The sequence below is a fragment of the Chlorocebus sabaeus genome, chromosome X (genome assembly GCF_047675955.1).
Source record: "Chlorocebus sabaeus isolate Y175 chromosome X, mChlSab1.0.hap1, whole genome shotgun sequence".
In the NCBI taxonomy this organism is placed as follows: domain Eukaryota; kingdom Metazoa; phylum Chordata; class Mammalia; order Primates; family Cercopithecidae; genus Chlorocebus; species Chlorocebus sabaeus.
The window spans coordinates 2,423,506-2,439,758 of NC_132933.1; the positions used below are offsets into that span (position 1 = coordinate 2,423,506).

General features: G+C 55.8%; 1 protein-coding gene across 6 annotated transcripts in view; it reads left to right on the top strand.

Annotated features, from left to right (window-relative positions):
• The window catches only part of HAUS7 (HAUS augmin like complex subunit 7), a 44,744-nt gene that overhangs the window by 20,067 nt on the left and 8,424 nt on the right, over positions 1-16,253 (top strand). For 3 of the 6 annotated variants that reach the window (XM_007993050.3, XM_073013342.1, XM_007993049.3), the window contains exons 2-5: positions 5,727-5,842; positions 8,139-8,206; positions 10,497-10,558; positions 15,893-15,984. In XM_007993050.3, the coding sequence (XP_007991241.3) occupies positions 5,727-5,842; positions 8,139-8,206; positions 10,497-10,558; positions 15,893-15,984 (338 nt within the window). Of the gene's footprint in view, positions 1-4,396; positions 4,552-5,726; positions 5,843-8,138; positions 8,207-10,496; positions 10,559-15,892; positions 15,985-16,253 lie in introns of those variants that run through there. The other 3 variants (XM_073013344.1, XM_037988787.2, XM_007993052.2) reach the window with 3 other exon arrangements.

Sequence of the window (16,253 nt, forward strand, 5' to 3'; positions counted from 1 at the left end):
AGGTTGGGCAGAAGCTGGAGCTCAGACCCGGTCGGGGAGCTCGGGCAAGACAAGAAGGCGAGGCGGGCGCCCCCTCCCCCGGCCGGCCCTCCGAGCGGGCACGTTCGTGTTCCTGTCCTGGCGCCCTCGCCTCCCGCTCCAGACGCATGTGACTCAGCCCCGCCGGCCTTGCCAAGCCGTCTAGACCCGAGCGTCTCCCCGCGGAGGGGGCGATCCCGCCCGCCGCCGTTTCCTTTGCCGCCGCCTGGGCGGCTGCGCCCCTCGCACGTGCAGCTGCGCGCGCCCCCGCCTGCCACCTCCCGCGAGCCGCGTGCGCGCGCAGCCGCTCGCCCACCCCCGCGCCCCCACCCCCGTCCCCGCCTCGCCCAGTGCATCCACTGCAAACAGGCAGTGCGAGGGCAGAAGCGGGAAACCCAAAGGTCCCCAGGGCCCCAGACCATCCCTCCCATTTTTGGGGCCCGGGTCAGGAGGACAAAGATGGACCGCTGGGTCACTGCCTCCCTGCCAGCCAGACTCTGTCCACACCCCCTACAACTGCCTCTGGCCTCAGAGCAAGAGTCGCCCTGGGTCGCAGGCCCTGCCCTCTTGCAGGAGCCTGTGGCCTGGGGGACAGGGCGGGGCAGGTGATGGTAGCACCTCTAGGCCCACAGGAGGCGATGGTGATGGCGATGGTGGTACCATGCTGACTGCGCTGGCTCCCGGATGTGCTGTTGGAGGAGCTAGTGGCCTGGGGGCAGGACGGGGCAGATGAGGCCCCTCAACTGCAGGAGGTGAAGGTGGGGCTCTAAAGCAGGAGGCCCAGCATAGGGACTAGAAGTGACAGGAAGAGGAAGCCAAAGTCCCAAGGTAGCCTCTCCATTCTCATATGCCAGTAGACTCCAAATATGAACACAGAGGCCTAGGAGGAGAACGTTCTAGAGTCGAGTCTTCAGGCAGCTCCCAGGTTGACAGTGTGGTCCCTGCAGAGCTAGGGCCACAAGCCGCGGGACTCCCCCAAGCTTACAGCCACTTCTTTGTCTCATTTGCAAGACCCCCACTCCTGCTTTCATGTTCTCCACCTCTTCCCCCATCTGCAAGGATAGGGCTGGGTTTCGGGTGGGCTCCTGGTTGGCGCAGATGGCGTGGGCTGCCTGCAAGGCCTGGGTACTGAGCCTGCATGCCAGGATGCGGGGTGGATGGGTGACCAACAGCTCAGCCTGGCAGCTTAGCAGCAGAGAGGTCCCAGGAAGAGAGGGAAGAGATGAGGAGAAGGAAGAAGGAGAGGAGAACAGAAGGGGGAGGGAGAGGAGGGGAGGTAGAGGCAGCCCCCTGGCTTTGCCTTGCCTGCGGAGAGCCTCACACTCAGACCGTCCTGAGCCTGACCTCATTACTCTGTCACATTTCTCCCTCAAACCCAATGCCAGGGCTCGCCACTTACTTCTCCCATGGGTGTGATCAGTTTCTCATCTTAGACCTGAACTCTCCCCCAAAACATCTCACATGCACACACACACACACACACACACACACACACACACTTGCCTTGTCTTCAACAGCTTGCCTTTGGTACTCTCCACCCTTACTAAGGAACTTTAGTTCCTTAGGTGATGGAGGACACTTCAGTCCCTCAAAGGCTCCTCCCCAGGTTCCCTGGTTCAGGGCCAGGAGTCGAAGTGGCCCCGTGGAGCAAGGCCTTCTAGGGCTTTAGCTCCGACAGCATTCCAGGACCTAGGCGCCCCCAGGTGGGGTGGCTCCCCCTCAGGTCTAACTCCGGCCCCTGCTAGAAGCTGACCTGCCTCTGCAGAGAGGGAAGTCCTTGGACTTTGGCTTCCTTTGATTCGTGGTGTCTTCGGGGGATGGATTGGGGGACCTGGTTGATTCCCGCTGCACCCTGGGGTCTGCCCTAAAGGTCATATGAAGAGCAGGGCCCAGATGCTCTGAGGACTTTTCAATACCCTCCACAGGTCAGGGAGGCTGCCCGCTTGGTGAGCTCAACTGCTTGGCCATACATCTCTGGGCCCACCACACAAACTGAGAGGCCTCAAATGCCACCAGCATCTGCCAGCCCATCTCTGGCACAGCGGGGCCAGTGCCTGTCAACCGGTCTCATTTTCCAAGCTGTTTTCCAAGCACTGACACAGCTGAGGCCCTGCTGGGACGCATGGCCAACTTTCCTCCATGACCAGGACTCCCCAGCTTCCCTGCCACATCCACAGCTTTCCCCCAACATCCTTCCTCCAGGTCAACGGGTCCTTCAGCCACATTTTTGCCCCCTGACCCACCCAGGCCTCCCTCACAGAACCCGGGGTCTGTGGGCTGGAATGCCCCTTAGAGATGTGTCCCCTCCCTCCCCCATGGTAGGACTCAACCCTCCACATACCCGCCCACCAACCTCCCTGGGCTTGGAGACCTCCTAGGACCGGGAGCTCCCTCCCTCTCCTGGCAGCCACCTGGTGTTCAGACAGTGCTTTCTGGGAGGAGTGCTTTCTTGCATTGAGCTTGAGTCTACATTTCTAGAAGCTTCTACCTCTGGGCCCCTTCTTTCCCCATTCCTGAGAGGCCCAGCAGCCTCTCTGTTCCCTCCCCAGCCTCCAGCTTTTCCAGAGGAAGATGCCTGGGAGGTGCTATGATTCCGGTGGCGGGCGGCGGGTGGTTGGTGGTGGGGTGGAGTGGGCAGGGAAGCTGCAGCCTGCTGCTGAGTCTTCAGTGACCATCTCCATGGACTGAGGGCTGGCCAACAGGCTCTCCATGCAGGGGGATGGTCTCCATAACCTCTCAAGATGGTCTTCGCCTCTCAAGGCCCTGCCAGTTCCTTGGGGTCCTGCAGACTGAACTGCTGAGGTTGGGGAGGCCTGTTTAGCACGCTGGTTCCATGGAGCTGGGTGGAGGAGGGAGATTTTCTTCCAGAGTACACAGAAGCTGGTTTCTTTCCGGTCCTCAGGAGCAGAGGATATGGGGAGGGTTGGGGGAGGCTGCCACACTGCCGTGGTTTCTTTCTCCAAATTCCCCAGTCCTAGGAAAGATCCACAGAAAAACCCACAAGAATTTGAATGTCTGAGCTGGGGCTGTGATTGAAATGAAATTTTCTAAAAAGAAAGAAAGAAAAACAAAAACAAAAAAGAGGGGAAAAAAAAAAAGCTTAAAAAAAAATATCCCAAAGGCCCTGACAGCCCTCAGCTTCCAGAAGGGCCTGAGGCAGCAGCCACGTGGAAGGGCAGAGAGCGACCTAGAGGCACTTCGCTGGGCCTGTGTCGGGGCCTCCCAGGCTGAGGTCCCTTCCTGTGACCTCCCGGACTTCTGCCTGCTCCCTCCTCCCAGGACAGAGCGAAGTCCCCTCCTGTCACTTGGATGACTGCAGTTGGCTCCCAGCAGGTCCCTGGGTCTCCCTGACTCTAGACTTGCCCCCTGATCCCACCCTCCAGGAGATGGCAGGGCAGGGCACGGAGGAGGGACAGACGGGCAGCAGCTGCCTGCTGCTGTCTCCTGGCTACTGGGCACAAGCCACCCTCCAACTCCTTCCTGCCTTGTCCAATCAGCAGGTCCCAGGGTAAGGGGCATTCAGTGAGCTGGGGGCTTTGCAGGTTTGGGGGAGGAGGGACTCACATATTTCATTGCAGACACATTGAGTCTGAGGGGCCTGAGGGATGTAGAAAAATTTGTTAAGTAGACAGGATAGGAAGGAGCCACAGATAACCCCAGGAGCCGTGAGGGAAGCGGGGCCCAGCATATATTGTAATAGTGCTTTGCATGCGCCGGGCACTTTCCCAGGGATTCCATAGGAATTATTACCGCCTGCCATCCTCATTAGCAACCCATTGGGGAAAGTGCTCTCATTAGCTCCATTAGGTGAGGGCAAAGAGGCACAGAGAGGTTAGGTAAGTGGTTGAAAGGCCCATAGCTGGTGAGTGACAAGAAATTTCCCTCTAACTATAGCGTGAGCATGGTGACAGAGCCCCGTGCTGGGAGAGGAACACTTCAGTCCCAGTTCCATTCTGCACCCAAGGCTCCCCTTGGTCCTCCTGGGAACCAGAGTCCCCCTTAGTGGTGGCCCAGGAGAACCCGATAAAGGCAGGAGCGCCCCCTCCTGGAAGAGCCTCGCTTCGACGCGTCATCACTCCCGGCCGGCAGCAGGGGCGACGCCAGCAAGGCCAGCGACTGAGAGCCAGCTTGGCCCGTTCGCCCCGCCCCCTTCCCGGTGTCCGCTCCGCCCCCTTCCCAGTGTCCGCTCTGCCCGCTTCCCGGTGTCCGCCCCGCCCGCTTCCCTGTGGTCCTGCCCCTGGGTGGTGCCGGGGCGAGGGTGGAAGCCCGGAGCCCGCGCCGGCGGAGCTGCCGCCCAATGGGAAGTGTCGGTCGGGTAGCGGGTGGGCGCAGGCGGGTGGGCGGGAAGAACACTGGAACTTGATTGGCGGTCGTGCCGGCCAGTGAGACCAGGGCGTAGGCGGGGCGCGGCTCGGAGCGCGAAACATGGCGGGGCAGGACGCTGGCTTCGGCCGCGGCGGCGACGACTACTCAGAGGACGAGGGCGACAGCAGCGTGTTCAGGGCGGCTGTGGAGGTGTTCGGGAAGTTGAAGGTGCCGCTGGCCCAGAAAGCCACTCCAGGGCAGGGGACCGGGGAGGGCCCTGCCCAAGGCCCGGGCGGGCTTGCTGCGGAAGTCCGCTGCGCCACGCGGCCACCGTCGCCAGTTACGGCTGCGCCCTGTTCCCCCGCAACAGGGGGTGCTTGTGGATGATTCATCTTTGCTCTTTGGGGTGCCCCAGGCCTTCGCTCTTGCTGTCTCCACGGCCTGTGCCTGGTAGTTGGGGCCAGCACCGCCTGTGGAACTGCAGTACCCGGGCTGGGCGCTCGGAGCAAGTGCAGACACAGAGGACACAGGCCTGGCCTTAGGGATCTTGCGGAGTCTTGGGGGATAGATGGGCAGAGCCTCGTGCCACTCTGTCAAGTCAGTGAGACTAGGGCTTGGTGTCAGATGCCGGGGGTGATAGCTTCCAGAAGCCCTCTACAGCCCCACAGGACAGAGCCCTCACTGCAGCAGTGAGGAAAACTGGCCCACGAGGTCAGGGAGCTGTCCCAGGTCCCCTCGGCCCGCTCGCTCCTCCCCCCAGCCACTCCCCCATCCTGTCCACGACTGGCTCAGTGGCCCCTCTTCCTCTCCCCTCTCCCTCAGTCCCGAAACCTGGGACTCTCTCTTAAGTCTTAGCCTCAGGCGTTGCTCCTAGGTCCTGCTGCCACAAGAGCCCAGAGTGGGAGTACTTGAAAGAGGTGGGGTCTGCATGCTGCGGGAGATGTGGGGTTAAGAATGGGGGAACTTGAACTCTTGGCAAGATGGCAGGACACGGGTAAAGGAAAGGGTCATGGGAGCTTGCAGATGTACACTGAGGGCTGGGCGCGGTGGCCCGCGCCTGTAATCCCACCACTTTGGGAGGCTGAAGTGGGCAGATTACCTGAGGTCAGGAGTTTGACACCAGCCTGGCCAACATGGTGAAACCCCGTCTCTATTAAAAATACAAAAATTGTCCAGGCATAGTGGCACGTGCTTGTAATCCCCCAGCTACTCTGGGGGCTGAGGCAGGAGAATCACTGGAACCCAGAAGGTGGAGGCTGCAGTGAGCCGAGATCATGCCACTGCACTCCATCCAGCCTGGGTGACAGAGTGAGACTCCGTCTCAAAAAAGTAAATAAATAAATAAAATAAAATGATGTACACTGGGACCTTCAGTGAATGTTGCTTTCCTTTTCCTTGCTTAGGACCTAAACTGCCCCTTCCTTGAGGGTCTGTATATCACAGAGCCAAAGACAATTCAGGAACTGCTGTGCAGCCCCTCAAAGTACCGCTTGGAGATCCTAGAGTGGATGTGTACCCGGTAATGCATCGGTTTCTTCCTCTTCCCACCTGGGGTGTGCGTGGGCGCCACCCAGCCCCACCTGGGGAAGATGGGGTTTGTGGTTACTGTGAGTAGCTATCTTCCCAGAGGGCTCCACCTGCTAGCCTGGACCTCTGAGTGGCAGACGGCTTGTCTGGCAGCCACTGCTGGCCCTGGAGGGACCAGCCCCTGGCCTGGGAACCTGGGAGGCTGGGAGGTGAGGCAGGACTGGAGATGGCTGGGTGGAGTGTGAAGGTCTTGAGCGAGCTCCCAGGAGGAGGCTTTTGTGGGAGGGGGCGCAAATTTGCCTGACTCGGGTGGAAGCTGGGGGCACTCGGGAAACTGGGGTCACCTGCTGGCCAGAGAGGGACGGGTAGGAGGCCAAAGCCATGCCCCTCAGGTGCTTCTACAGGTTGAATGTCCCATATCCAAAATGTCTGGGGGTCACAAGTATTTCAGATTTCGATTTCTTCGGATTTTGGAATATTTGCATTATACTGGTTGAGCGTCCCTAATCTGAAAATCGGAAATCTCAAATGCTCCAATGAGCATCTCCTTTAGCATCATATCAGCGATCAAAAAGTTTAGGATTTTGGAGCATTTCAGATTTTCAGATTAGGGGTAGTCAACCTGTAGTACTTCTGTAAGTACCAGAAACCGAATCCTTTGAAAAAGCCGCCAGGGAGCATACAATGACGTTGTCTGATTTCGTGCTGGCAAGAATTCCTTAGGTGTTTTGAGAGTCCTACAAGAGAAGCGGATGGATGGGAGTTTTCCTGTGAATTTCCCATTGCCTTTCTTTGTATGTGACTGTACCCTGTCAGTCCCATTTAGGGCCGCCTTTTCATATCCTTTCAGTAGAACCTGGAAGCTGCACCTAGTGTTGGTCCTTGGTGTGGGTTGGGGCAGAGCTCATGGAGCCCCGTGGATTGTGGAGGTCAAGGCCCTGTGGGTTTCCTTGGGGCTTCCGAGGCCTCCAGCACTTTCTGTTCCTGCTCTGCCCCCTGCTGTGATGGTGCGGTGACTTGAATGATAGCCTTTACTGAGTCTGGCTACTTGGGCTTCTGCAGTGTGGATTTTGAGTGTGTTCAAGGTTTACTGTGCCTGGCCTTGCACAGTGCTGGGTGAGTGCCCTCTTCTTTGAGTCTTGTGCTCAGAGACGTTTCTGGCAACCCCGCTGTCAGAGCCCAGCCTGCTGGCCTCCACCTTCCTTCCCCAACCCCACTTGCACAGAACCCGCGGTTATCTTAATAAGTCACAGAGGCGAGTGGTGCTGTGGAGGCAGCCAAGCCCAGCTCGATCTCTGTTGCAGTCCTGGGGCAAGTGTGGCCTCTCCAGGGAACAGCCACCAGCCCTTTCCCACCACACAAGTCAGTAGGCTCCTAGAGTGATGGCAATGGTGAGGTGTAGCCAGACTCCGGCAGCCTGGTGGAAAGCGCCTCCTTCGTTATGAAAGGCTGCTGTGGTGGCAGGCGCCTGGGGCTCCCTGGTAAGAGCCTGTGGCCCCAGTGGCCGGAGGGATGTTTCTGGGCCTCAGTGTCATACTGGGCTTGAGGCTTGGGGCTTGGGGCTGGGGTTGCAGTGCTTGGGCTGTGCTCCCCTGAAGGAGGACACCCAGAGGAGGGCTGAACTGTGTGTCACCTGCGGCGCGTGTCTGGGTGTTCTGGGACTTCCTACCTTCCATGCGCTGTGCATGTGGATCTGGTTTTGCCCACCAGATGGCTTTTAAGGTGCCATGCTTCTGAGCGGCCCCTGTGTGCTGCAGTCAAGGCCAGGCCTTCACTGTGCCCAAGGTGATGAGCCTCAATTGTGACCACAGACTGTCGCAGCAGGAGCCCGCACATGGCTGAAAGCAGGCCTCACAAGCCTTTTCTGCAGAGGGCCGGGTGCTCCACCCTGGAGCAGTTGATGCTGACCCAAGGGAGGCCGGGGAGGGTGCCAGGAGCCCGGGGCCAGCCCTCAAAAGCCACCCGCGCCGCCATTTCGAGAAAGAGCCCCGAGTGCTGGCGGCTTCCCTCTCTGCCTCTGCTGCAGCTATCTTTTTTTTTTTTGGTCTTGAGAAGAATTTTCATTTCAGTATCCAGAATCACATTTCCTAGGTAAACTTCCTGGAATATTCCTTCCCTAATAATTCATGGAAATGAAATCCATGTGACACACAAGTAACCATTTTAAAGTGAGCCGTTCCGTGGCATTGAGCACATACACAGGAATTCACTTTCTCCAGCGCGTGCAGAAGGCCCAGGGGGATTTTCTGGCTGTCTCCGGCCTGACCAGCTCTGCTATTTCCCTGCAGGGTCTGGCCCTCACTGCAGGACAGGTTCAGCTCACTGAAAGGGGTCCCAACAGAGGTGAAGATCCAAGGTAGGTGGAATCTTGGTCTATTCTGAGCTTGTTCACAGCCTCCTTATTGAGTTACGGTGCATGTTCCATTGGACCGACGTTTTGTTTTAGGTGGTGCACGTGGTGTGGATGTTGCTAGAGCCTTCTTGAACCCCACCCTTTCCTAGGCATGGCAGGTGGGAGAACTCCTTTCGCAGGGACCTAGAGCACATCAGTCCCTGCAGCGCTGGTGGCCAGAGACAGAGATTCTTGCCGATGCCAGCAGTGGTTCCGTCTTCCTGTGTCAGTGGTGTGTGACACGCTGTCTACAGGTGGCATTTCTAGGGGCGCCTGTTGCTTTCCAGCGGGGCTTGCCTTATAACCTCTTTTCCATCATTTCTTGGTAGAAACTGTACTTAACCTGGTAATGAACGTTAGATAAAGGCGGGCAAAATTGTAGTCCCCAAGTTGGTGGCTAACTTTTCACCTTCATGGTGATCTCTCTAGAAGTTGGTGGAATGTCAAAGATCAAATTTTTCATGGGCCTATGTCTATTCTGGCCACTCCAGGGTAGATAAACTGGACCCTGGAGTCCTGATTGCTGCCCCAGCTGGCATTGCCACATGAGTTATCTGGGGCCAGTTCTCCCTGTGCTGAGGTGGGCCAGAAGAATGAGGTGTTTTAGAGCAGCCAGTGGGCAGACCTGGGCCACACAGAGGCACTGCCCTTCTCCCCGGAGCTGCCATGACTGGTACAGTCCAGATTCTCTGACCCACACCAACACATGTGCGACCTAGCCCAGCCTTAGCCCTGACACCGCCACTCCCAGCCTGTTTTCTCTCCTGTCAAGTGGGGATGAAACCCAGTCTTGCCTACCTCATGGGAATACACTGAATGTCAGACTTGTCAGAGTGCAGGTGGGAGAGGCCAGGACCAGTAGGGCGTGAGGATAGTTCAGGAATTCATCCGACAAATGGTCAAGGAGCACCCACCACATGCGAGGTACTATTTCTGGTCCTGGGGTACAGCAGTGAGTTCCACTGCCCTCGTGGCGCTTGCATGCTAGCAGGGAGAGACAGGCGCGAGAGGGTAGGAGAATTGTCCACGCATCCGCCAGCGAGAAGCACTGGGAACAGCCAGCTGAGGGCTGAGGGATCCTGCAGGGCTTGGGGGAAGGGTGGTGCTGTTGACATAAGACAGCAGGAGGGGCGGAAGCCAGCGCGGCATGTGTGGAGAGGAAGAGCATGTGCACAGGGCCCCAGGTGGGCTGTGCCTGGCAGCTTGGAGGCACAACAAGGAGGCTGGTGTGGCTGGAGTGCAGGGGAGGGCAAGGAGTGAGGTTGGGAGGGGACGGGCCAAATCAGGCCAGGCCGTGTGGGTCAAGGAAGGCCGAGTTCTGCTGTTGGCTGTAACGAGACCCCTGACCCACTGTGCTGGGAATAGGGCGCCCGGGGAAGAGGCAGGGAGAACGGCGCGGGGCTCTTGCAGCGAGTGGTCCAGGTGAAAGTTTGGAGGGGAATGCAGGAGGCAGCGCTGGCCAGATCCTGGATTTATAGGGTTGGCTGGACTCGCTGAGAGGAAGAGAGGGGTCAGGGAGGACTTGAGGATGTGGGGTTAAGGGCGGTGGTGGAACAGGCTTGCCTAGGCGTGCAGTTGGCATTTGTGTGGTGGTCCTGGGGTTACTGAGTGCTTCCCCACAGAGACTCTGCTTACTTCCTGCAACAGACCCTCTAGGGCTAGGTGGAGGGACAGGTCTGGCATCAGCCCCAGGCTTTATGGCTCCAAGTTACTCAGAAAATGCCCTGGGCATCCTGGCAGATGTGGCTGGACGATCTGCAGTGTGCATGGCACCAGATTCCCCATGCATGAAATGCAACAAGGCCTGCCACCCACAGGGCTGCCGGCAGTGTGATAGCAGATGATGGCACGAAGGTCCTTTAGGACATGGCCAGATGGGAGCAGTGATTCCATTTGCTTTGGCCTTGTGAGGCCTTGGAGAGGGTGGCACACAGTGTACTATAGAGGTTCCCTGACCCCTGTCCACTCCTCAGGTAGCTGCTGGCTTCTGCTCAAAGCCAGAGTGAGTGACCCCATACCTAGGAGAGCATTGGGTACAACTCCTGATTTTCAGACAAGGAAGCTGATGCCCAGAGAGGGGTGGGGCCACTCAGCAAGAGACAGCGCCAGCACCTGGGTGCCTTCCACCTGCCTCCTGGCCCACACTGGTCTCCTGTACTGAGTCTGGCCTGTAGGTACTGGGCTTCCCGGGTGTCTGCTGTTCGCTGCTGTCTGGGCAGGTGCCTGCCGTGATGGGCTCTTTGTGTTTCAACAGAAATGACGAAGCTGGGCCATGAGCTGATGCTGTGTGCGCCAGATGACCAGGAACTCCTCAAGGTAAGGGGGCCCCTGTCTGCTCTGCAGACGACACGCACACTTTCTGCCCTGGGCAGGGAACCTCGTGGTGCCGGCTGACGTGGGAGGATTTTCCTCCCCTAGTGCCTGTGAAGTTCCTCAGGCCCTGGGGCTGGCTGAGTGCCCAGGCAGGCTGCTTCTCTAGTCATCCCTGGGGCCAGAACTGCTGGAATTGTCTTGGGTAGACCCTGGTTGTCCTTGGGGCACAGGGGAGAGGGCAGCTGTGCGGGTAGGGGCAGATCTCTGGCTTCTGATGACCAGTGGGATGGAGAGTGTCCTGTCCTTGGTTGATGACTTCATTCTTCATTCATCCCGGCGCCTGGCTCCCAAGCCCTTGTGGCCTGAGAGTTTCTCCCGAGGTCCCTCATCTACCCCGCGGTAGGTCAAAGAAACCCCAGCATCCACCTTATCGTTTCTAAATTTTGAAATAATTGTTTTCACTCGATGATTATGAGTAATGCTACTATGAACATTCTTGCATGTGTTTTTTGACTGAACAGGTTTTCTTTTTTTTAATATCTGAAGAGATTTATTCATGTGACCAATGGCCTATGACATAGCCCCAGGAGGTCCTGAGAACACGTGCCCAAGGTGGTCACTTATGCAGTGGCACACTGCATAAGATGTCAATGAATACATGTGAGATGCACATTGGCTGGTTGAACACGTGTTTTCAGTCCTCTTGGGTATATAGCTAGGAGTGGAATTGCTGGGTCACAGGATCACTCTGTGCTTAACTTTTTGAGGAGCCACCAAACTGTTTTCCAGTGTGGCGGCACCATCTTCCTTTTCCAGCAGCAGTGCGGGAGAGCTCCAGTTTCTCCTCATCCTCACAGGCACTCGCTGGCATCCGTCTTGTTGATTCTAGCCACCCTGCTCGGTGTGGGGTGGTATCTCATTATGGTTTTGATTTGCATTTCCCCATGACCAATGATATGGAGTGTCTTTTTGTGAGCTTGTTGGCCATTTCTGTATACACTTTGGAAACATTTCCATGTTCATGTCCTTTGCCCACTTATTAATTGGATCACTTCTCCAGTGAAGTTTTTTTTTCCTTTTTTTTTTTAATTAATAGACTTAATATTTTAGGGTAGTTTTAGGTTCACAGCAAAATTAAGCAGAAAGCACAGAGAGTCCCCACAGGCCCTCTGCCCCACACATACACAGCCTCTCCCGCCATGGACACCCTGCACACGGTAGCTCCTTTGTCACAGTTCATGAACCAGCATGGACACATTGTCACCCAAAGTCCATATCCAGTGAGTCTTCTCTCCTGTGGTTGAGAGTCTGTGGTTCTTCACGTGCCAAGTAGTTCTCTGGACATTTTACCTATTACTTTGGCTCTGGGAGAATGTATTCTCCACACAATTTATATTTGTATAAATATTTGTGCTTTAGCAGGCACTTGACCTGCTTAGGTTTAAGCAGCAAGTTCAGCTGCCTCCCGCCTCTTGCCTGCGGTTCCTTCCAGCATCAGCTCTTGTTTCTGCAGCCTTTGCATGGCTCTTCGGGTCCCCCCTGTGTGTGCGCCACCCAGTGGTCAACCTGGGAGTCTTTGCTGGGCTCATCAAGATCAGAGCCACTCATGCACAGGTGGGCCTGAGGCCAGGCATTATAGATTTGTGGGGTCACTTTCTTGAGCTGTTTCCTCTCCACCGTCTCTTCAATACTTTCTAGTTCCCTGGGGCTCCCTTTTTCTGTTCTCCAGACATAAACCACCCACTTCCGTGACGGTGGTGGCACGGCCAGCCCCCTGCCACTCTGCAGGAGAACTCAGAATCCTGGTGTTCCTCCCTGACCCACGTGCTGCCATTCGCTTCTCAGAGCGTGCCAGCACCTGCCCCGTGCTTTCTGCCCAGCCACGGGAGCGCTGCGCTTGCTTTATATTTCCACATTGGCATTGTGGCAAAATGTACTTTACATAAAATCTACCATGTCAGCCATGAAAAACAATTTCCTAACAGGCCCTGTGGGAGCTCGCTTCCTTTTTTTTTTTTTTTTTTTAATTTAAAAAATTATGGTAAAATACACATCACCTCAATTGTACCACGTTCACTATTTTTAAGTGTGCGGTCCAGGGGCAGAAGCACATTCACGGTGCTGTGCAGCCATCACCACCATCCAGCCGCAGAACTTGTTCATCTTCCCAAACTGAAACTTCGTCCTCCATTTTTAAGCTGTGTTATAGCATACAATTTAGTGGTCTTTAGTACATTCACAATGTTGTATGACCACCACCTGTATCCAGTTCCACATTTTCATCACCCCGAAAAGACCCTGAACCACTGAGTAGCCACTCCCCATTCCCCACAGGCTGTGGCAGCCACTGAGTTACTATCTGTCTGTATGTCATTGGAGTGGAGTGCTGGAATATGTGGCCTTTGGTGCCTGGCTTCCTCACTGAGCACAAAGTTTTCAAGGTTTGTCCATGTTGCAGCAGCACGTAGCAGGATTGCATTCCTTGTTATGGATAAACAAAGGAATTGGAGAATTCTGTTGGCATTATTGAGACCTGGGAGTTGAAGGAGGGAGAAAGGAGATACAGATTTAAGATCATTAGGTAGGGTCAACCCTTGTAGTCCTGAGTTTTAATTGGGAATATCAGCATGAGCCCCTGGGCTTCAAGCGATCCTCCCACTTCAGCCCTCTGAGTAGCTGGGGTCACAGGCATACACCACCACATTCCGCTAATTTTTAAAATTTTTGTAGAGACAGGGTCTTGCCATGTTGCCCAAGCTGGTCTCGAACTCCTGGGCTCAGGTGATCCTCCCACTTTAGCCTCCCAAAGTGCTGGGATGACAGGCGTGAGCCACTGTACCCATCCTCTTAATATATTCTTACCTTAAGGAACATGTATGTATTTCCTTATCTTATGCCCTGAAAGTGCCTAGAACGATGACATCCCGGCTGTAACACAGGCGGAAACACAGAGAGCAGCAGTCACCCAAGACTTGGGTCATGTCCGAGAAACTCAGGAGCCAACTAGCAATAGTCAGAGAGGGGCCAGTGGGAGCCTCCTAAGCATAGGGGTTGCAGTAGACAGGCACACTCCATATACGCCCAAATCCAGGTGTTCATAATGATGTTTTATGAAGTCATCAATTTGACACTAAAAACATAAGTGACAAAAGAAAAAGCAGATCAATTGGACTTAATTAAAATGAAACACTTTGGTCCACCAAAGGACACCATGAAGAAAGTGAAGAGACAGAAAAACCTACAGAATGGGGGAAAATAGTTGTAAATCACATGACTGATGAGGGACTTGTATCCCAAATCTTTTAGCAACCCTTACAACTCAATAAGAAAGACAGAAAACCCAGTTCAAAACTGGACAAAGTGTCTGAATAGACATTTCTCCAAAGAAGATGAACAAATGGCCAAGAAGCAGATGCAAACATGGCCAGCATCACTGGCCATTAGAGCAACACAAAGCAAAACCATCATGAGATGCCACTACACACACACTAGGATGGCTAGAATCAAAAAAGGAAAGGAGGCCGGGCCTGGTGGCTCATGCCTGTAATCCCAGCACTTTGGGAGGCCAAGGCAGGAGGATCACTTGAGCTCAGGAGTTTAAGACCAGCCCGGACAACATCGTAAGACCCCGTCTCTACAGAAAGTAAAAAATTAGCTAGATGTGATGGCACACCCCTGTAGTCCCAGCTACTTGGGAAACTGAGGCGGGAGGATCACGGAGAGCCTAGGAGTTCAAGGCTTCAGTGAGCTATGATGGTGCCATTGCACTCCAGCCTGAGCAACAGAGCAAGACCCTGTTGCTTAAGAAATAAAAGGAAAATCCCAGCGCTGACCAGGATGAAGAGAGATTGGAATCCTCCTGCATTGCTATAGGAATATAAAGTGGTGCAGCTGCTGTGGAAAAGTCTGTCAGTTCCTGAAAGATGGCAACACAGTTACCCCGTGGCCCAGCAGTTCCAGTCCCAGCTGTCCACCCAGGAGAAGTGAAAATACACATGCACACAAAATCCTATACCTGAGCGTCCATAGAAGTGTTATTCTTAATGGCCCGAAAGTGGCAAGAGCCCAAATGTCCATCAACTAGTGAATGTATAAACTAACTAGCAATAAAAAGGAAATCAACTGTTGATCTGCACTAGGACACACGTGATCCTCGCCAGCCTCATGCTTGGTTGTGTATGATTCCATTGCTGTGTAGCATCTAGATAGGCCAGGTCAGTGCTGTGGGGACGTGGCAGCCCGCTGCCCCCAGATCACCTTGGAGCACATGATTGTGGCCAGCACCACCATGCAGGCAGTGAGCCCTCCCAGTGCCATCACCCCTGTCCTGGGTGCCCTGAGCTTCTCGCACCTGTGCTCCTGAATCTGCCTCAGTTGGATGTCATGGTGATGCCCAGTCTCTATGCTATTGACAGTGTTGCCAATTTTACCTTATCATTGCCCCCGCCTGCCATACACTGTTCTGAGGAATGCACCAGAACGGACTGGCTCAGCCAGCCGCTCTGGGAGCTTCACCAAGCCCCCCAAGGAGCATTTGCATGACAAGTTGGCACTGAAGGCACAGGCCACAGTGAAAGGGCCGAGGCACTCCCAGTGGCATTTCATACCCCATGGAGTTGACCCTTTTGACGTGGTTAGGATGTTCAGAGCTCAAGAAGTGGGTCTGGATGGGGGCTTTCTGGAGCAGGCACAGCCTCTCAGGTCCTGGAAGTCCTCAGCGAACCTCTTCCCTTTTCTGGAAGGAGGAGAAAGCTGTGCTTCTGGAAGCCTTGAGCTCCTGGCCGGGTGGCTCCCATGGGCATCTCACTCACCTTTCCGGCGAGTGGAGCACTAAGTCAGCCCCTCAGGAGCTGCTGCTCCTGGAACCTGGGCCTTCCGGACTGGAACGCCAGTCCCCTGGCTGGAAAGCAGGGCACCGCTCAGCCCCATCCTGTCAGCTTCATCTGTTCCCAGCGGGGACGGCAATCCTTGGAGGAGAACAGGCCTTGTCCTGGAGGTCTCCCTGTGGGCTGTGTTCTGTCACAGCAGACCCTGCTGTGTGCTGCCCGCCCACCCAGCAAGCCATGCTGTCAGCTGCACGACAGACACACGCTCTCATAGGTTTCTGCAGTGCTTGGCCCATTCCGGCATGTGGTCCCAGCATCATTACAGCCCAAGGCAGGGAGCACTCACTAGTCCAAGACATTGCCGGGCAGGCACAGAGTCGTTGATAGGCCAGACCCCTCCTTTCCACTGGCTCCTGGCAGGGGTGGCATGTGGGGGCAGGGGCACTGGGGACAGCTGGTATTGGCCTGGCTTAGGTGGAGCCACTGAATGCCTGTGGCCTTCCTTGCCCAGGGCTGTGCCTGCGCCCAGAAGCAGCTGCACTTCATGGACCAGCTGCTTGATGCCATCCGGAACCTGACCGTTGGGTGCTCCAGTTGCTCGAGGTAAAGGTGTGGATGGCCCAGGTGGGCAGTATTCACGGGCTTCTCTTGGTCCTAGTTCTAGAGCTTTTAGGGGCTGGGGTGTCACTCCCCCTCTGATGCTGGCTGAGGTGGGACACCCCCCTTGGGAATCTGGCTGGCCAGTCGGGCCAGGCAGCGTACGGGCAAGGGGCGTCTGTGTCCCAAGGGTGCTGGCTGCTGCCCAAGGCCCTGGGGGTGAGTGTGAAGGTGGGATGTGGGACTCAGAGCAGACGGGCCAGGCACAGAGGAGG